Genomic DNA, 22,455 nt, shown 5'->3' on the forward strand with positions numbered 1-22,455 from the left:
TGTAATTAGAAATTAATGAGTACCTGCTTCCACACACAGTTGCAATTGCTTTGAAACATCCAGAGGCAAGCTGGTAGGATCCAGTATAACATCTATCTATAGCCCAGTTGAAGAGATTAATTTGATCAGGATTCAATTCCAACAACAGGACTACAACTTCACATCCTAGTTGGTGAACCTGAGAATATAAATGCACATCAAAACATAACTGGTGAAATAAAAATGATATCTAGAAGTTTTAGAGCAACATAAGCAGAACAAAGAGAAAATGTAGTATTCAAGTAAAAAGAAATGAGAAAATTTATCATGAATTTATACTGGGGATAGCGCAGATGAAATGTGGCTCAGTTTTCAAGTCAAAAAAGTAAAATCTTCTGCTGGGTATTCTACTCCCACATCCATAAAAATTTCAATTATATGTATCATCTTTATAAATACTTATCGCTCCATCTCCAACAATATTTCTAAATTGTTTTATCCAATTTAGGAAAGATCCTCTCAGTAGTTATTTCTACGTACTTCCAATTTGTCTTAATGTTTCTGATCTGTTCCATTTTTTTCCGAATCAATTATCATTTCTACAGCATATAGCTTAAGGGCTTTGCTGCCTCCTTTCTTTTTCTTTTTTTATACTTTTTTTACACTGGTATGCATTATCTGTTTTGGTACAAGGCTTTTAGGGACAATAGGGGGTCAAAGGCTGAGACATCACAAAGGGAAAGACTGTGATTCTCCACTTAATGAAAGTCACCAATCCACTCCTTTGATTTCGAGTCTTATTCAAAGAGATGAGCTCATCAGCTATAAAAACTGAAATATCACTGGATAGTTACAAGGTAAACAGAGAAACTCATCTTCACAGAAACAGATGAGAAAATGGCAAAAATAATTTACTGCATGTTCTTAAAAAAATATATATACCTTTATTTCCTCACTTGAATCATTTATCCTCTTGATTTTTTTTAAAGGTCTATCTACTTACTTTCACTCAGATATGTTTCACCAACATCTGTGTCACTGAACAGAAAGAGATTTTACATTCTCATTCCACAGAAACTTGAAGAGGGTGGGTGGAAGCACAAATAGAAATACAAATATTTTTGAGCTCATGCCATTTTTAATCTTTATCTGCAGATGAAAAATGTAAGTTTTTGCTGCAAGTAGCCATGAGCCACAATTTTTTAGGTTATTGCTTACCTAATAGCATATATTAGCTTAGCATACATACATTATATGCTAAGAAATAACATTTTCTGTTAAAATACTTTTTATATTAACTGCACATTTGTATTAGAACACTGCATGAAGCTACCGTCTACCGATCAAAATAGAATTTATACAATCATAGTTCTTACAGTAATAGACTCTTTACTTGTGTAGTACAGAGATTAAAATTATTCATCAGTGCTGCATTTGGTTAGTACTTACACGTAAATCTTGACAAGCGAGAATGTTATCAAGCCACTTGTATAGATATCCATCAGGGGAAAGACCAACATTGTCAAATACTGGTCCACAGCAGAGCACTGCTGACATGGCCTAAAAAAAGCAAGGGACATTAGTTATGAAAAAAAATAAAAGTAAAAAAAAAAATTGACATTAATAAATCTCTGAGAATTATTTCGGCCCAGATTCAGGCTAACCAGGATGCCATTTGTTTTTTCTTTTGAGGGAACTGTGTGGTGAAAATGGTCACAGTTGACGTTGACAGATTGCTACAGACATTTTGGACATGCACGTATGATACTGAACTGACAGCATATTTAATTTCAGGATCTAATCCTCCCAGTGAATCTGATAACCTGTTAATGAACAGTTAAGTTAAATAAAATTTTAAAATGCATTTTCTTTTTCAAAATAATTAGCCTTGAAAAGTGTCCACAAAGAGAACACTGCATTACTGTTAAATCCAATGATTCCACTGTATATATATATATACTAATATAAAAGTAAGCATCAAGTATGACAATTCAAAATGCTGCTAAATAGAAGGAAATAAATCCCACAATTACTTGTATTTTGATTGGAAAATTGAAATTATGGATTTTGACAGTAAAACTTTAGTACCTTTAATGCACAGTATTGGTATCTTGTAATCTGATGATTTCTATCACTGTAACGGTCCAGGGGTGTGAACATAATACTGAAAGGTCCTGCCCACTGGCTGAATAAGATGAAAAGGTGATGTCTCAAGCTCTGCTGAGGGAAAAGAAATCTCCTGTGGTGAACTAAGTGAATAGAAACAGAAATAGTTATGATTTGTTAATTTTAAATAAGCATTAATGAGGCAGAGATGATAACATGAATTTCAAATTTCTACAAAAGGAATTTTCCTCTAATGTTCAGTGTGCCCTCTAATTCAAAGTATCTAAGTTCCTTTTTCAAATCTAACAGTGAATTAGATACATCCTAATTTATGTATATTTATACTAACATGTCCAACTGGCTTTAGAAACACCACAGAAGAAATTAATTTCACAATCGGTCTTTTCACGGCCTCTTTCATTCCTTTAGTGGCAGCTATTTACTTGTTTTCTTCCAATTCTGAGAATGCAAGCTCTTATTCTAATACAGTAATAGATAGGGACAAGAAAGGAAAGAAGCTTGATACCAGTTCATTTATGACAAAAGCATGGTATACTTCCCACAGAGCTGAATTACTCGAGCAAATGAAAAATGATTAATTCTTAACCATGGAAGGTTTAAAAAATGGTAAGAACATGTTTTAGAGAACAGCTTTAGTCCCCCAAAGCAAAACACGATAGATGAAGTGTAAGAATGTCCACTGAAGAGAACAGGAAATTCTACTTGGCAATTATTTTTCACCTATAAACCATGCTGGAAGCTAGACAGTGCCTAGCTACACAATACTAACACAAATCAATATGAACAATGATTAAAAATGACAAATGATGACACAATAAACATTTGCTTGCTAGGAGTTACATGTTATTGCTTCAGTAGTTACTGACATATTTTAAAGCTGTCATATTAATGGAAAATGTATCTCTTAATAAAATTACATACTATATTGAAATGAATCAGTTATTATTGCATTCTCTCAAAACATGCAGTTTAATCATGTAAAATTCATAAATCATGCAGTTGTTTTGTCACATGCCTTGTAAAATGAGAGAATAAATGCAAAGAACACCTTTGCAATTACTAGTGGTTACTAATATTGGCAACGACTAAAGAAATCCTGCATTTATACTGAGCATAATTCAAAAAGGAATAGAGGAAAGAAATTCAGTATTTCATTTGTTAGTAGCAGCTAAAAACTTGACATTACTCAGCTCGAAAGGGAATCTTTTTACTTAAATGAGAAGAGCAAGATTGTCATTTTTTTTCTTATGTTGTTCAGTTACTGTACATTTTTTGTGTGTTTTATCTGAATGCAACTATATGACTTTGATCACATTTGCTTTCTTGAAGCTTACATTAAAGCACTTGTTTATTATGTAATCTCTTATTACACTCTTTTAAATTCCTTTGTATTCATTGTGACAAATGCTTTTATGTCTTGTCATACATAAACTGGAGATTGTAGACATACATAGATTAAGTCCCAGACATTATCTTTCAGTAATTACATGGTTTTTAAAGTATGCTCTTTCTTGAATTTTTTTGCTAACTGAATTACATTACACTTCTGATCTTTTCATTTTTAAAGGGTATGAAATCCATCAGAAATCTTTGATACACAACTACAGTCAGATAGCATGGTAAACACACCTTGGGCAGGATTTTCTCTGCATGTAATAGTGTACATTTTCTGCTCCTCCCACATTTTTAAAGGCCTGCCTGAGTTTATAAAGAGTGGTAATAAAGTCAGGGGGAGGCATACAAAGCCTTACATTAAAAAGTCCCAGAAGGTCACAGATAATTTCTTAGCTGGGTTTTTAAAGAGAAGGTCCTTATGTATGACTATTACAAGCTTTGATATGTTTTACTATTTTTTTGTCTGACACATCACAGATATCTGAACTTCTGTTCCACATTTCCCTTCACATCTGCAATATGACAATTAACAACCAGTGGCAAACAGAAAAGAAGAAAAAATAAATGACTTTTGCAATAGATACATTAGATACATTAGATGCAATTTCATAATGCATAAAGACAATTCAGCACCATACCTGGAACACACTGAATCAAGTTGGCAATCATTGCACTGAAATGTGCTCTCATATCCTTTAGGATTTCAACTTCTTTATCATTTTCAGCTTCCAGAAGCATGCGAGTCAGATCAACATACTCTAAGAACAAGGCTCCAAGGGCTAATGTATCTCTTTCTAAGGCTCCATTTGTGCTAGCACAAAGAAAAGTTGTGCATTAAATACAATAACATTGTATATATATTGCAGGCTCTTCAAGAAACACATAAAAATCCTTCCCAGTCTATTGCACAGTTCTTCAAAGAACACATTAACTCAAGTGTTGTAAACACTGAAAATTATTTCACATAAAGAGCATGATAGTCCTACCTATCACTTATAACACCAGCATCAGCAAGTAGTTCAAAAATTCGCAGTAACTGCAGTCTTAGTAGATCTCGGCGTTCCCGACGTTTCTTGTTCTTGGAGTTTAAAAAAAAAAACAGTCATTTTTATATGCATAAATGTATATATGAAAAACTAGTAATTGTCTGCACAGTGGAGATCTAAAAAATCTGGTTAAAGCATTTTCTTCAGGTGGAGCTTGACTGCTTTTGGATATTTTAGTGACACTGACTTATACTGACTTATAAGTCAATACAGAATTAATTATCAACACATTTTTATCTTTACAACTATTCTTGAAGAAACTGTTAATAGGTACCTTAGTTCTCACTGAACACATGGAAATGAAAACATGAAATACTGGAGAAAAAAATAAAATTCAAGGTTCCCATGCTATCACCAGATAGCATGGACATTCACGTTAGCCTTAACCATCTACTTTGTACACTAGACACATTGTGAAGTGAAAGATCAGATAGTTCCAACCTCAGAATTCTAATATTTTACTGGTTAATCATTCTTGAAATTGGTAATGCTGCAGCTACATTATCACTCATATTCAAGTTAGCACCTTGCAGACAACACTCCTGTACACTGAACTTGGATATGTTGGCTGTACACAGTTAACATACACTTTCAGTAGAACAGTACTGTTGTTAACTAGTTCACTGTATCTCACTATCTTCTAGAAAGCTGTCTTTTCTATGACATCTTTTGCTTTGAAAGCACTCAAGGACTGTTCCTTGCTGAAGGGCTAAAATGACTTGTTTCCTTCTATCTTGCATTCTCACAAAGGAAAAATCCTGAGAAGGTCAAAAAGCTGCTTTTGCCCTCAAAGAAATTTGCTGCTTGGTCAAGAAAAGCTCAGAGAAAGCTCAAATTTTCCTCTTCACAATGTATGAACAGCAATACTGAATCAGATCAAAGGCTTATCTCACCTCATACTCTGGCCTTGCTGATGGCCAGTAGCAGATGCTTAGGAAAAGAAAGTGACACTTTGCCTGCTTAGTCTGACTCAGGACTGGCAGCCAGCAGCAGTTTAGCCAAAGGTTTTATTCAAATCATTATGCCATTTGATTTGTCCTACTTGAAGGCCTGATTTGCTCCTTTTATGCTTTAAGGGTTCTGGGAAGCATACACGGAGAGAAAAATGTCTCTTTTTTATAATGCAGTATTGAACATGCACAGCTGTCTCCTGCACCAGCATCAGAGCCAGTGCTGTAACACCGCCCCTTGGCAAGCTCAGCTGCAGTGCCCACATGGGGGATCTTGTGTACAGTCCATACTGGTTTACCCCTGAAATTATTGGCTGTACTGATAATTCTCTTTCTGTGGCATATGCCTGTTCAAAATAGCTCTTTCTGGTGTGTTGGATAGCTGCCTGCTCACATGGAGGCCTGCCACGTTCTCTATTGCTACCTGACCCATTCAATCACCCTTGGGTTTACCAGTGGCAGTGCTTATTGGAAGGTGGCCTAATTTGTATCAGGACAAAGATGGGAATTCACACTCTTCTCTCTGGTCTCTTCTTCTCATATATCTATCTCTTACTGAAATTTCCATGCAAAGTGGAAATAGTAGTTAATGTTTGCCAGACAGAGTTATTAAGAACAGTCCACGTAAAACTTAACATAAATTAAGTTCCTGCAGAGTGACTTTTTTGTTGCTGTTTATTACAATATTGGGAACAGTTGAGATCGTCTGCCTATTCATGATTTATGTTCTTTCTGTTCACTATTCTCTGTGTGGCTTCTGCACTAAAGACCATGACTTGGCAGGCAGGGATAGCATGTCAAGTCACCATGAGGGAAATTTAATGATGCTGCTGTGGAGAACAGTACAGTGAATACACAGCATGAAACTGCTGGAGAACCAGGTAAACTAGCCTGGGCAGAGAACGCTATCAATACATTGCTCTCTGTATTCAGCAGAACTGCATGGACACAACGGCTATGTCTACACTGCTGAACACAGACAAGAACTGCTCAATGCCCCAAAGTCAAGTGGTACAGATGGCCTCATATTCACACTGCTCCCAAAGACTCCAAGAAGTCTAGCTATGCCCATGCTGCCTAGCAGGACTTATGCAATACCTCTCTCGGTCACTGCTAGTTTTCTACAAACTGCCTGCTGTAACATGAGGGCGACACTACAGCCAAAGCACTGCTTTTGTAGCATGACCTTGAGATAGTGAATGAGGGGAAGCATGGCAAAACCAGTTGGGGAAGATGAGAGGACTGTGTGTGGTGGCTTCTGGGGCTTGTGCCTGTACATTCTGTGTCACTGATCAAATTTAAATTAAACTAAGATTTAATGCAATCATTTAAGCGGTATTTAAGTTCTTATATACAACTACTGTTTCTTGCACACAGAGCTTATCTGGGGATCTTTGTTTTTCAAAGACAAAAAATTTACTATTTTTAAATTCATTTTGCAATTTAAACAAATTGCTACATTTAATTTCTTCAACTGACCTCTGGTCTTCTTTCTAGGGCTTCTTTCATCAGTGGGTGAAGTTCTTCTACTAATTCCCTGAATTAAGGAAAAAAAAAAAGGTAAATACAATCCAGTCTTCTCTGACAAGCATCATTTTACTGATTACATATAAACTAATCTTAAATTGCAAAACAAAAATTACATCAAAAATTACAACAAAAGCAACACATTTGAATCAGAAGTAAAAAATTGAGAATATAAGAAATGGGGAAGTACCTGAAAACAAGGGAATTTGTTCTTCCAAATCCAAGTACAAGTGATTCTGTTATTTCTATGCTTTCAAGTCTCATCAAAGGCACTAGCTGCTTTAGTAAGACTCCAACAGATGGAGTTCCAATAGCCTAAAATATATTAAGAAATGATTGACACTTCATAGCCAGGATGTGAATACTGAGTAAATACATTAAAGAAGATAGCACTAAGAATCAATATGTAGTTTAAAACATGTTGAAATGATGTTACTATTATGGATATTAATACACAGCCTAACTGAATGTCTATACACCACAGTCATCTCAATAAGGCCTAGCAAATAAATAGATTTGAGAAATCACTTTACCTTCATTCAGATTATAGTAATTTATTTAATTTGTTATTTCATTAAAATATTCCAGTAATTGCATTTATAGTGCTACAGCTTCTCTCAGGAGCCACTACTTAAAACAATATTTCAATACTCCTTCATGTCCAGCAGGCATACAATGTGTATTCAGGAACTTCTCTTAATCTCTTTATAATGCTATAGATTTATGGGAGTCCTTTACAAGTAAAGAAAGGGAACGACAAGTTAACTTTAACACGTCATACAAAATGTCTGTGCTTTGAATATACATCACCCAGAATTCAGAAAAAAAAAAGTAATATTGTGAAAATGCCAAAGCTTTTGCCAAATATTTTTGTCACCTCATGCTAAATTTAAATTTAATAATTACATGCCTTAACCAGCTTGCATAGATCAAAACACTCTCCCAAGTGAAATATCTTTCATCAGGATGTACTTTCACCAGCATTATTTTACATGCAGATACCGAATGATTTGTTTGAAGCAAGGTGCATCACCTTATTATCGTAGTTCACTGTTCCATCAGGAGTGGTAGCCATGATCTCCGGTGTTGAAGCACGCAAGTGTCCTGGGCTCATAATACTGGGTTTTGCTACTCCAAAACAGAGAATGAGATAGTTTCGCCATAAAGTAACATAGTTGTCTCCACTGCTTGCTGTACTTGTTTTCTTTGCGTTGACTGGAATACTAGAATTTAAAAATGAATGAAATTATTAAAATCATTTCTCTGTCTTAAGTACACAATGTCTTGACATATATTAAAAGAGAATAGAACATGTGCAGCCATCACTTACTGCTCATCAGGACACCATATCATATGTGCAAAAATCAAGGAAGGTAGAAAACTAGAGTTTTCCACATTACAAGCTGCAATTATGTAACTCAAAACTGAATATTTGGGTAGCAACTCCACAGGTCTTAGACACCAACTCTGAAATATGAGACTAACACAGCTTGTATTAAAATCACACAAACTTATAGAAATGAAAGCTACATGCCACTTACTTTGGATCCACAAGAGGCATTATCAGCTGTAGCCTAGTGAAAGCGTAGGGCCAAGCATAGCTGAGAGCAGTAGGACAATGTTTTGGTAAATTCTCCTGCCTAAGAAAACTGAAGAGGCAGAGAACCCATGGGTCTTTAACAGACTGTGCAAATATCCAGACATGGGAAGGACTTTTCACATCGTAATGGCTATTTACTAAGACTGCATTCCATTCCACCAGCCATTGCAAATCCACATTGTGTGTTAAAGGGATTGTTGTCTGTGAAGAGAAAAAAAAAAAAATCACAGCCAAATTAATTTATTTCTGGCCATGTTCCACCTCAGTATTTGTCTTTATTTTCCAGCTCCTTGGCCAACTTCTGTCAGATTTTTTAGATTAACATTTTTATGCTTCTAGTCAGCATAAATGCTTCTAGCTCAGGAGTCTCTTGTATTAGGCTGCAGTCTTTAACAAGTATAGACTGTCCTTATGTTCATCATCTGAACAGCCAGACAGGGCCTCAGGCATGATTAAGACTCCACCATGCAATGATGGTCTGATAAATACCAGTGCCATTAGTAAATATTCTTCGGAATTCAGAAGGGTATTTGAATATGTGTTATCATAGAATCACAGAATCAGAGAATGGCTTAAATTGGAGGGACCTTAAAGATCATCTAGGTCCAAACCCCTGACATAGGCAGGGTTGCCACCCACTAGCTCAGGCTCCTCAGGGCACCGTCCAACCTGGCCTTGAATGCCTTTAGGGATGGAGAATCCACAACCTCACCAGGCAACCTGTTTCACTGCCTCGCTGCCCTCTGAGTAAAAAATTTCTTCCTAATATCTATCTTAAATCTCCCCTCTTATAGTTTAAAGTCATTCGTTCTTGTCCTATCACTCAGACCATGTGAAAAATCTGTCCCTCTCTCGCTTCTAAGCTCCTTCCAAGTACTGGAAGGCTGCACTGAGGTCTCCCTGGAGCTCCCTCTCCTCCAAGCAAACAAGCCCAGCTCCCTCAACTTTTTTTCTCAGGAGATGTGCGACAGCCATCTGAGCATCTTCCTGGCCCTCCTCTGGACCCACTGTACCATGTTCACATCCTGCTCGTACTGGGGGACACAATACTCCAGTGGGGCCTTACAAAGGCAGAGGGGGACAATCCCCTCCCCCTCCTGGCTGGCCACCCTCTTTTGATGTAGCCCTGGATACAGTTGGCCTGCTGGGCTGCAAGAGCACGCTGCTGGCTCATGATCAGCTTTTTGATCATCAGGACTCCCAAGTCCTTCCTCACAAGCATTTAAGCAGTTTTAATCCACTTTAAATCCTGCTTCCTTCAGTGGCAAGTAGGGTTCTCATTCTATCAACAAACCATTTCTGTAGAGCAAGTTAGTATTTTCTGAAGAAAACAGCATTGTTGGAATGAAAACTTCAACACATGTATTTTGGCAACCTCATTAACCACATATCAGACCTCAAATAGGATAGAACAGTTGTCTGCATCCTCCATTCACAGTTACAAAAATAACCACTAAATTACTAATCCAGGATGTACTTGTCAGAAAGAAAGTTTACTGGCAATACACAAGCTTTGCTGTAATATTAATACACAGAACTGAAGCAGAAGACTCAAATCTTCAACTATAGAAACTACAGCACTCCAAAACAGGTGCTGTCATTTCAGATCAATTTCCTAACTCCTAGTTTATCAGAATCAGAATAGCTCTTGCTTGAGCAGCTTCTGATTCTGCACCTTTTCTGTTTTCAGCTGCACAATGGCCTGATTCCATCCCTTTGCACCACAGGAAAGCGTGTTAGATACAATAAACTCACAAGAACCCACAAGAAAAATCGGATTCATCATACCTGTGAAATGCTCTACATATTGTGTTTAGGTTTGCATATACAGGCACTTCTGAGCATGCATGGGAGCTACAACTTACCCCTTTCTGAACTTCAAGACCAATGAGAGCAGTGACTGAGTTCCAATCACGCCAAGCATTATATGGCATTGAAAATAAGACTTTCTCAATGGTTCTTCAAGAAGCAGTACACAGGTGATGCCCATAATATTACGGAGTTTTGGAGCTCCTGGGCAGATGGCTAGAGCCTTAAAACTGTGGGATTTCTTTAATTCCTAGCAGTTGTACTCTTAGTACATCATGTCTTGTATTTGTTATGTCAACGTCTACTAGCAGTGAAGTACTACTTACTGAATCTGAAACAGCCACATGAATAAAACTCTCAAGAATAGAAGAACTTAACTGATCCATGACATCAATCATAGGCCTGTCGTCATCCTGTATAACACAGAGAACATAAATTAGCTGCTTTCCTTACCAATTTTTTTCCATTCTTCTGGTACATGAAACAGACCATCTAAAAATTATGCCATGAATCTAAAATGGCAAAAAAAAAAACACCAAACACCTTGGTAGTGAAGCATGCATTTTGTCCTTTCCTCATAAAATCCAGAACCAAGTCCATGCTTCAGTTCTAAATTAAGATAACTTCTGGCTATAGCTCACTGCTTATTGAATAAAAGCACATATCAGAAAATCTTATATAACTGGTATCAAAAGACTGAAAAATTAGCTTACTGATTATTAGAACATTCCTTTTCTATGAACACATGTATTTGTGTTCTTAGGCATTTAGATACTTGCTAAGCTGTGACCACCAACACACAGGACTCTCCATGCTTCTATATCCATAAAAAAGACTTAAGAGACCTTTACTATACAAGGAAAATGTATGTGAATAATCTTGCATGTGTCTTATGCTGTGTTTTTTGTAAAATGGTATGCTGAGGGAATGAGTTTCATTTCCAATACAAATATGTAATGCTAACAATACAAAAATGATCCATTCAGCCAAAAAAAAGATTGTGTTGCACATTCACGTCATGTCAAGAGAAAATACGAAGTTGTTGTACAAGTTTCAGATTGAACAAATTCTTGTACAGGATACATGCCCAGCAAACGACAGAAAGGTTTGCAATGTTAAGGTGAACAGAAATGGAAAGCTCATATAAAAAGTTAATAAAAAAACTAAGTGCATACATGCTGCACTGTAGCAACTGCTAAAGTAACAGTAATACTACTTTTGATCTTTAGCTTTGGAAAACACTAACTCCAAGTTCCAGAAAAGGAAAACCATACCTCTGCCTGGCCAAGTGCCAGGAATAAAGCACGGATCTCTCTGAGAATTAGAACAGCTAGTTTACGGGTAGCAACCTGGAAACTACACAGCAGAACCAGCGCAAATCCTTCAACTGCATGTAGTACGTTAGAATAGGGGCTTCTTTCAGTCTGTATCCTGTGGCTGGATCCATTTGGTATCAACTGTAGAACAATGGAACGGGAAAAAAAAATGAAGCAATAGTGTTTTGAAACTAGATCTCCTAGAAATATTCTATTTAACTACAACGCATAAAGAATTGAGATGCAGAGGCCTTGTAAATGCTAAGTAGGATTCAGAAAGCACTGAGTTTTGTTGTTTTAACATACCTTATTCCACAAAACCTATGCATGAGCACTGATTAATTTGGCTAGACTCCTCTTTATAAACTGCAGTTCAACTCTCTGTTTTATTCCATCCTTTACTAAAAGATGAAGGAGTAAATCACACTGCCAGGATTTTGCAGTTTTCCTACTTCAAACAGCAGGGTCCCCAGGTCCTATGATACTGTAGAAGGCAGTCCTATGAAGGGATATGTGGCCTCTAGAAACTTATACCAAAGAAGACCCCACCAGTAAGGTGCAGTAGTATTTACTGAAGACTATGAGAGACTTTCTCTTTCTCACATTTTTGAATTACTATTATTTATGAATAATGATTCTCTGCAATATAAAGCAGACATCATGCTTGCACAAAAGAAAAAATTTCCAAAGTGACTGGGTAAGGTGATAAAAAGTCTGAAAATCATCTCTCACAATGAAAATATCTAAGGGACAGTGGAGATGGAAGGAGCAGGAGCAAAGCTGCTCAGTTCCCAGGAATGTCAGTAGCACCTGAAGATAGCAGGCTGTAAGAAACAACCATATTACCTGATGTTTTTGGATTAACCAAATGAAATGCCTATGGGAAAGGAAGATCCACTTCACACTGTTTCCAATATTACATTCCCACTAGCATTATTAATCAGTTTCAGTCCTGGGAAAATATTCTTCTGCAACAACTATGTAGACATATTTCACTTGATGTGCTTTTGCTGACATGCTTACTTCAGTTTGATATGCATTCTCTCCTGTTGCTCAACAATAACATCTGCTGTATTACACAAGGAAATGTCTGTCCTCAAAAGACTGCTGAACTAATTACCTTAAAAAATCCTATGTGGTGTGAATTCTTCTCAGGTGAGTAAATACGAAACACAAAATACAGAAGCACAAGGGAACATAATTTCTGCCTTCAATTAGTATAAATGCTTGGACACAAAAATTGTCATTTCATACCTCTGAAGATCTGGCTTTTGCCTGTTCAGCAGCTTTTCCTGGAGTGTGTATGACAAGCTTCCATTGTGTGAGCAACTGTAGCAGCAACTTTAGTGAAGTGTCAAGAAGGGTATGATGCATATCATTCACTTCACGTAACAGAAAATTAGTAAAACCAAAGAGTACATCCTCCCGCCAGTCAACAAAGTCAACAAGTAGACCCTGAAGAGAATTTTGTGCAATGTGTCGAAGTTCATCATCCATATGGATAGACAGCCTGTAAGTAGAAGTAAATCTCAGGTAATGAAAATCTAAGGAGCATTTATTGTGGTAACGAGCACGTTTCTCAGTAAATTAACACTGATAGAAAACTGTCAGTGCCAATGTAAATTTCAATGATGCTATCATGGTTTTATTATTACTGATCACAATTAACACCCTTAGACTGTTTTCACTGTTATTCTTTCTACAGTAATACGTGAACATATTCATAGATCCAGAAGAATTGCTTCACTCCTAAAAGGTATGTATACAGTTTGGCAACTCTGCTTTCTCCCCAAACAAAGAACAGTTTTGCTTTAGTCAGTTACAGTACTGTGAACCATTTCTACTTCATTATGACACCAAAAAGCTTACAGAGTAACACTTGATTTTATAATCTATCAATTTGCTTACTTTCAATTTAGAAATAGAAGAATTGCAACACTTATGTTGCCTAACAGCTAAAATGCATTTTTAGCCAAGAAGAAAATCCCAATTATGGAAAGCAAATCTTCAAAAGAAATAAAAAAGAGCATTTCCATCAAAAACTACTTCATGTTTTAATCAACTTAGGACAGGGAATTAGGAAAAACAGGCTAAGGACATTCCATACTTTAAAAAACTCAGCTCATCCCTTGAAAGTCTTTTCAAAAGATAAGATTTCAGATTCCATTTTCTAAATTTCATTTCCATCTAAATTTATATTGTGCTGATGTTCTCTTTCAACACAAAAAATCTGTATACATTGACACAAAATTTAACAAACCACATCTGTGCTGGTAGCCTGGCAGAACAAAGTAAATTCAGATCACTCTGTCTTGCAATTCCTGGTTCACTAACTTTATGATATTTTTTGTTTTTATTGTCCAAGAGACCATAATTTTCCGGAGTGTGTCAGCACTCATTTTTGAAGTATTTAATCTATATTTAATAGAGTAGCTGAAAATAAGGATGCATTGGAAAGAAAAGGATAGAAATCAAGGGAGAAAAAAACAAAAAAAGCACACCAGACAAATGGAGGGGAGAAAATTCCAATCAGTTAGAATTTATGATGAGATGCAGCTCAGAACAATTTCAGTCCATTGTAGCTGCATAAGGGACATTTTAGTTATGTAAAAGGAAAGCAATTTGACCTCCTGTGAATATGACTCTAAAAATAACTATCATGTTGTAATATCATTTTTTAATAACAGTGTCTTTTCATATGAATTTGGAATCACAGTATTTTGCTGTGCTAGGAAAGGACCGTTTCTTTCTCATCTTTGGACTGCCATAAACCAAAGAAAAGCAAAACCCCTGAGATAATGATTAAGCTATCCAGGAAATGATAAGCTATCCACAATGACACAAATAATGTGGTACAAAAAAGGGGTACAAAAGATGTACATCTACAAATCCAACTTATTATGCAATGGCACTGGCCACTATCCAATGAGAATAAATTCAATTGAGCATGAGAATACATTTCTGTACTTCTACCATATGACAGGTAGCTTGAGGGTGCAAGTAAATGTTTGTTGGTACTTGAGTCTGATAAACTTAAAACCTAGCTTTGGAATTTGTAATGAATGGTTCCAGTGGACAGTAAAGGGGTAAAAGGTATAGCATTTACTTGACATCTGCTGTACTGCTTTAATTTTAATACAGCTGTCCTGGAAGAAAGTCTTTGCTGTAGAGTTACAGATTCTTTCTGCAAACTGCCAAAAGGCACATCTGTTGTGAGGATGAAAAATTAAAACCAAACAGTGAATAAAAGAACCCATTAACCCTAACATGTTATTTTATCTTCATTAAGAAGAAAATTTTAACCACCTTCCATTCAAACAACAAAGCCCTGCACAAAATCATTGCAAAACAGATTCTCAGGTTTTGTTCAAAAATTTTAAAACTTTCAAAATCTTTTATTCTTGTATTGATTTAGTCTCAAAATCTAATCACCTCAGACTAAGAAAAGAAATAATATTGTAATAAGATATATGATGTTGTAAGAGAACAGCAATGACTAATCTGGAATTACTTTTTCCAGTTGGGAAAAGCCATCAATCCAGACCCAACGGAGGGTATAGAGAATGCAGAAGCAGCTCTATTGCTGGGGTAGTCTGCAGACTTACGTTAAGATAAGGACAGGTATTACTTCCTTAAACAGTTTATTTTCTTCTTCAGTGAAGCTGTGCTTCTATAGACCATTTTCAGTCCGCACTATCATAGATTAAACAGATCTAATTTTTTCAACCTTTCTGTCTGGCTTATATTTTTTGAATCATTCATTTTCTGTTTTCCTCTGGTCAGTCTCTTCTTAACTGCAGCACATCTCCCTGGACACAGCTCTTCAAACCAGGCATCCTTGACGCTAATTAGAGGGTATCTTTTTCAAGTATTTTAGACATTTCTTTTTACATCAGGGCATAAGGTTTGCCTCTTCACAGTAACAACTTGTGCTCAGTAACTTCCTTCTGCTCAGTTTGTGACGCATTGTAACCCAAAGATTCTATTCCACAATATTGAGACCCTACCCAGTTCTTTCAACACCATGCTATACGTTGCCTGGACCGTGAATTGGCTGTTGACTGTTTTCTGATAAAAAAAATTCCAACATATTACGCATCCATTTATGTTTACCTAAATTCTGTTTCCTTTGCTGTACTTGAGAATCTGTTTTAAAACAGTATCAATGGCTTAGAAATGCTTTAGTGAGAGTAGGCACAGGAGATAAGAACTTCCCAAAGGCCCTGCTACTGAAGAATGAATAGACATGTAACTGCATCCAAACGTATCCTACAGATGCTGTTCTCAGTGCCTCATGATATCTCACTTCCTTTCAGAGCCAAGGACTAAGATTACCAAACTGATCTACCACTTACAATGTCCCAGCATGGTAGTTACCAAGAAATGCTCACAATGCTAACTGTAGCTAAACAATCACAACTGGTCCTTTCTGCATAAAGTCTGAGGTTTGAAGAAGGAGAAAGCCAGTGGTTATTTTGACAGTTATGAGACATAAGGAGAGAAGCACTAATTTATGAAGAAATTCACATCAGTGTCTATACCTTCTTAATTCTACAGAAGTTATTTTTGAGGTCTGATCTTAACAATCCTCTGTGGTCAAAGAGCAGAATAGACACATGCTTTCTATCAGCTTAGTTAAGATCATTAGTAAGGACGGAAAGCTGGTTAAAATATTGGATTAAAGGCAAACATGTCCCATATCATTTTCCTTAATTTGGATTCATGTCTAATGTGGTATCTGTCTAATTTGATAATGTAATGATTTGAAACAACACATAACTGATCTATAGCAGGATGTAAACACAAGGAAATCAAGCTTGCCATGGAGAACTGCACCCTTTGGCTTGTTTGGCTGTCTGTGCTCCTTACCACTAGCAGAATTAATTGATTCATTGCTCTAACGCATCATTGGGAGTTGGCTGTTCACAGAGTACAAAAAAATGCTTTTGCACATAACCCTCCGACTCCCACATTTGTCATTCCTCACAGATATCTGAAAGATTTTGAAAACTGTTCTGAACAGAGTGGAAAATATTGTTTTGCCACAGTTACATGATAGCAATATGTTGCTAGGGCCTTGTGGCTTGATTTATCACCAGATCTACTTACAAGCACATGCTGAAAACTTCGACTTGCATACTAGAACTAAAATGTACCACACATAGCCTTCTGTACTGACTAGAACTTGTTATCATAATTATTTGCAGTAGGTCACAGTTGTGACATCCTGAAAAATAACCATAAATGTGTTCTACACTACCTTCTACCGTGAAGTGAAGTATACCTATATAAATTCAATATCTAAATAAATCCAAGCAGGAGGATAAGAAATTAAAACTTTACTTTCTGCCGTATAACAAAATCATTTTAATAAAAACTATTATTATCAATTAATCTAAAAAGTATTTGGAAACATATCACATGCAGAATTTTCTATTTTACCAAATAGGTGGGAATCGTGAACCAAAACTAAATGTTCATTTTCTTGTTTTTCCACTACACAGAAAAAAAACCTCCCCTCTTCTGTCAATTAGCATGTTGTGATGGTTAAAAAAAAGTAATAAATTGTGAGCATCTTGTAAACTAGATATTGATAATAAAGAGCTCTAGATGATGTATTTATTCTCTTATAAAATTAAGAGTTTATAATTTAAACACAATGGCTGTAAAAAGATGCTGGAACTTCTGTGTCTTATCCATTAACACAAGACTATTTTGTTTATGGATATGGCTTTGTCTAAGAAAGCACTACACGCTCTGTGGCTCAGTTTTCCATTCTGCTCCCCTTCAGCAGTTGTTTAATGATTGAACAGCTTACCTTGCCAGCAAGTCGATCAACTCAAGTTTTGACATTCCATCAGGAAGCAATCGAGGAATAGCAGCAACACATGTTCTGAACAGATCAATTTTTGGTTTTCTCTCACCGCTGGAAATTTAAAACAAAATTTTAACTGCACAAGTGCTGGTGTTAAAGGATCCACCTACAGTTTTGCAGAGAAGGGATGGACAATAATGGAGCACCAGAGGCCTCATAAAAATACGAGGAAGAAAGAAAATCACTAACAATGAAACAAGGAAACTGATCTTGAATAAAAAATTTTGATTTTGAAATTTTTCCTTCACAATATTTATACAAAGTATTTACACAGTACTTGAAAAGTACACTATTATTGACTTACTGCTTTTCTATGGCAGATATATCAAAATAGAGTTACAACACAGGAGGACTCCTCCATCAAGATCAGCTTTTGAATGATGTAAGTAATGAGGAAAAAGCTAGAGATGCTCCCCACCCCAATGCAGCTACAGTCCATCAACTGAATAAAGTAAATAGTGAATACATAAGAAGGCCAAATAGCAGCAGAGCCAGACGTTGCCCCCAAGAGGGCACGAACCTGTGGAAACCTTGCTGCATCCATAATTACATTGAGAGAAGCGCTCTTTAGAGGTGGGTAGGGCCAGAGAGTTTCTGTTGATCTCTGGCAGAGATAGCAGTTATGTAGCAATCATTATCAGCTAAAACATGTTACAGTAGCCCCAAGGCTGCTCTAATCTCTGAAATGGTTTAACTGTTCCTGAACAGCCTGAGAAAGTGGTTCTGTTTAAAGTTCACTATGAACCAGAAACCAGGTTGAGAGTCCTTAATTTTTCTAAAAGTAGTTCAAGTTTCAGCTGTTGATTATTTTCATGACAGATGCAATCCTGATTTCTTTCCCATAACTTTTTTGAAGAACAAAGATTAAAGAAGTTCTTGAGACAGACCCCGGAATATTTTTCATGCTCCTTTTTTACCTTGCTGATCACTTGGCTATACAGGATAAAGGAAGTAGCTAGAGCATAATAGCACTTTAAAATGTTTAAAATTCCCACAATACTATTCACTATTGATCTTCAATGTGGGGACACTGCATTTGGATAGCTAACTTTTAAGTTCAGCCCCAGCGAAAACCTGAAGATGATGTTATCCCACAATCTAAAATAAGATTTAGAGTGTATCTCTGATTATTTACTGAAATAATAGGTACAGAATAGGCATAAAGTGACACTAGGCTTACTTAATTCAAGGATTAAAGACAGTTTTGTACTGTCATTTGAATATCATTCTTTCTCTTAACACTCCTATATGCTTATCAGCTTAGACATGTATTATCTTAACAAAATGGCATGGTAATGTCTTTAATAGATTAATTCAAATTGTATAAAATGGGGAAACAATTTTCACAATGAGCTATCTCTGTTTTATGATACCTGCACCACATACCCCACAGACAGAACTTGAAAGTAGGTGTCAGCAACTTGACTTGAGAGAGTGTAAAACACAACATCCCTTTTGATAGTTTGCTTATAAAGAAATCCCTTTGGACTACTGTCACTAATGTAAACAGAAGTTACACTAATCACTGCTGCAAAATACTGTATTATGGTTTTAAAAAACAAAAGTGCTATCAGTAATTTTATCTGCACAAAAATGAGTCTTTCTTGCTGACTTGAAGTGGAAAGTGAACTTTGCAGAGTTTCATTATTAGCAGACCCTAGAGATTGTAAACAGTTTGTGCAGTTAAAACTGAGGCATGCAAAATAATCTGAGAGGAAACAGTTATGAGGGCAAGTGAGTAATTATTTATAAATATAAAATCTGTGGGTGTTCTGTGGTTTATCAGCCGCTCAGAAGTCTAGCAGGAAAAGATCCAAGTTTGAGGCTCAAGTTCCCATCTTATCTGAGCTACCAGGCACAGCATGCAAAGCGCCTGGCAAACAGGCTCTGACACGGCTCTGCACTCATCCCAGAGCAGGATGAGCTCTGGATGAAGACACCAACAGCTGTCCTAAGCTGGAAGTCTGCTTCCATAGAGCAGTAGGGCATTTTAGCTAGGTACTGTCAGCAAAATCTTCGAAGTACCAGTAAAAGCATGTTTATATACCTTATTCTGACTAAATCCTGGAAATTAATTCTAACCAGTAATGAAATTCATATCCCACTGGAGGGTGCAAAGAAAACTCAGTTTATAGTGCTGTATCTATGTACTAAAGCCCATAAAGAACTCAATTATTTAATTCTGGTGAACTGTGAAATTCTGTGAATGCAGTGATGAGCAATTAAATAAAAAAAATACATTGGCTTTTTCAGTTATCATGCACAGCACAGTTTTTAAAAGGGTTATTTTAAAAGTCAATAGTAACAGTTAATGAAGTTGCTTAGGAGTTGACATAAGTTTAGGTTAAGACTGATAATAAAACACCTCAGATTTTATTTTTTTCCATGGAAGAACAAGAAAAAATGTGATATAATGTGTTTTTCCTTTCTCTTGCATTTATTAGCCAAATTATGTTCCATATGGATATAAGACTGTTCTGGCTACAGGTAGAAATGCAGTAACTTACACGGCCAGCTGCAGACCCCCCAGCCTTCCAAACTTTATGTCTCTGGTAAAGGTAGCTACCAAACCAGAAGTTTTCCTGAAACTTAAAACTCACAAGTCTAATTATTCACTGATTCTGAAAGTAAACAGCACTTCATGATGCTGAGAAACCGCAGAAAGGAAATTTACAGCTAAGATGAAATACACTTCTCATCTAACTGCTCACTGTTCTACTAATTATCTTCTGGAAATAAAGTGTGAGATTGAAAATTCATTTTTCCTCCCCTTTCAAACACTTGGACACCCAACAGTAATACGAAAACTGACTGCAAATACTGAGCAATACAGTCCACGGTATTACAAGAAAAATATGAAATATTACCAGATAGTAATGTTGGCATTTCATATAAATAAACGACAAAGCTAAAGACATAAAGAGTTTAAAATCTCATCTGAATCATCACAGCAACAAGCAAGGGCAAAGGAAAGGCATTAAAACATAGAGATTATATCAGCTGTAAATTGATGGTTGAGTTTGGCCAGTCATTCATCACACTAAAAGTCCACCTCACTAGAATTCTCCCCTGGAAACTTTCCTCATTATTCAGTTCAGATGAGAATGCCAAAAGCTGCTGTTGAACAATGGCTGAGATGTACACTGGTTTGATTCCAGTCCAGTGGAATATTTTTTAAATTCAAGACTGTTATGAAAAGGTGACTTGGGTTTTTAAGGAATAATTTATTTTGATTACAGGTATGCACAGTAATGAGAATTTTGAAAGATCATTTAGTATTACAGGGATTTACAATTTCTTTTTTTTCATTTATTTTGAACTTCGGTGATGCAAAGATACTTTAAAACTGTTCTAAGCATAGGCTGGTGGGATTCCCATGGACTCTGCAAATTCTACCATCTAAACATTCTCAAGACACATATAGAGATTTTGGCCATATTGAGAGAGTCAGTTCAATTCCAAACACTGTAAAATGCAGAGATGCACGCTCAACTTGCCATAAACAGTTTTTCAGTGTATATAAGCTAACTGTTCCTGTTTCTTGCTGACTCTCTGATGACCCAAGATAGACAGAAACAGTGCAAAAGTTCTAAAATTCCACCTCAGGATTTAATGGGATTTATTGTTCTTTAACACTCACGTGATCATGTCTTCAGGTTCTTTGTTAAGCATCTGTATGTTGGTTAGCATCATGCACCGCCCCACTTCCTTGTCAAGATGTCTGAGTATGTTGTCCACAGCTTTTCTTACTTGAGAATAATACAATGACATACCTGCAAGAATATGCATTTTGTGTAATTTGTGATATTTGTAGATGCGTATATTTTGCAAAAGAAAGCTGCTCAGTCGAGCTGTGTTGTATGAGTTAAGAACAATTTTACACATGATACAGCATACTCCATTAGTACAGGTATCTTAATTCAAGATGGAATACGTGACCTTCTCCAAAAACTACTGTACATAAGAATAGCTGAAGTGATATAAATACGTATTTCCCAATTGAAAAATACCTGGTAAAAAATATGTCTGTACACAGAAAAACAAAACTGCAGTTTGCCAAGCTATATATTTTGTGATTTTTCACAACAGAGGTAAATGATCTTATCTAGTAGCAAGGTTTAGAAACGACAAGCATAGGAAAAAAAGGAATCTGAACAAGCTCTCCTAAATCTTCTCTCATATGGAAATAAGTGTCATGCTGTTTTAAGTGAAATACAATATTAGATACACAGCTTTAAAGGAATTAATGAAAACCAAATACTTCAGAAAAAAAACTTCCACGCTTTTTTCCATATTAAACAAATGCTAAAATTTTAATTTTCTTAATCAAATTTAAGATTATTAATGCCAAATAATATATTCTAGTCAGCTATCTCCATTCAATTCTTCTCCTGTTTAATAAAGACAACATTATCTTAGAACTTCAAAATGACATCAACTTTCAGATCTGATTAAATCAAAAGTTCAATGGCATAGCAGAATGCAAAGAAAACGTAGGAACTACCCAGCTTAACCTTAAGTACTGTATGTGGAAATCAGAATATTGTGCCATAACATAGTAAAGAATTTACTAATGAAATAGAAGAAATCAAGAGTCCAACTCTTTATTATCAAATGCAGTCCTCATTGTCACAAAGAGTAACCAAAATGAACTGACTTAATAACAGCACTAAATACTATGTCCATTGTACATTTCAGCAGCAATGATTCCTATGTTTCTATACTTTCCTAACAATGGTACAATGGTCTAGCAATGGTACAGTACATCTTTGCCATTGGTGTGGAAATACGTAGACGGTTTCATTCACCCAGATTTGGGGACTTAACGGAG

General features: G+C 36.1%; 1 protein-coding gene across 6 annotated transcripts in view; it reads right to left on the reverse strand.

Annotated features, from left to right (window-relative positions):
• Positions 1-22,455, reverse strand: part of FRY (FRY microtubule binding protein) — a 238,116-nt gene that overhangs the window by 68,474 nt on the left and 147,187 nt on the right. For all 6 annotated transcript variants that reach the window (XM_085216046.1, XM_085216041.1, XM_085216042.1 and 3 more), the window contains 14 exons: positions 21,265-21,397; positions 17,568-17,675; positions 13,004-13,259; positions 11,708-11,890; positions 10,760-10,846; positions 8,566-8,825; positions 8,058-8,247; positions 7,215-7,339; positions 6,977-7,034; positions 4,488-4,579; positions 4,140-4,312; positions 2,068-2,228; positions 1,429-1,539; positions 24-178 (listed from right to left, as the gene is read on the reverse strand). In XM_085216046.1, coding sequence (XP_085072172.1) covers positions 24-178; positions 1,429-1,539; positions 2,068-2,228; positions 4,140-4,312; positions 4,488-4,579; positions 6,977-7,034; positions 7,215-7,339; positions 8,058-8,247; positions 8,566-8,825; positions 10,760-10,846; positions 11,708-11,890; positions 13,004-13,259; positions 17,568-17,675; positions 21,265-21,397 — 2,092 coding nt within the window. The remainder of the gene's footprint in view (positions 1-23; positions 179-1,428; positions 1,540-2,067; positions 2,229-4,139; positions 4,313-4,487; positions 4,580-6,976; positions 7,035-7,214; positions 7,340-8,057; positions 8,248-8,565; positions 8,826-10,759; positions 10,847-11,707; positions 11,891-13,003; positions 13,260-17,567; positions 17,676-21,264; positions 21,398-22,455) is intronic.

This window comes from Meleagris gallopavo, chromosome 1, assembly GCF_905368555.1.
Source record: "Meleagris gallopavo chromosome 1, MGAL_WU_HG_1.1, whole genome shotgun sequence".
Classification (NCBI taxonomy): domain Eukaryota; kingdom Metazoa; phylum Chordata; class Aves; order Galliformes; family Phasianidae; genus Meleagris; species Meleagris gallopavo.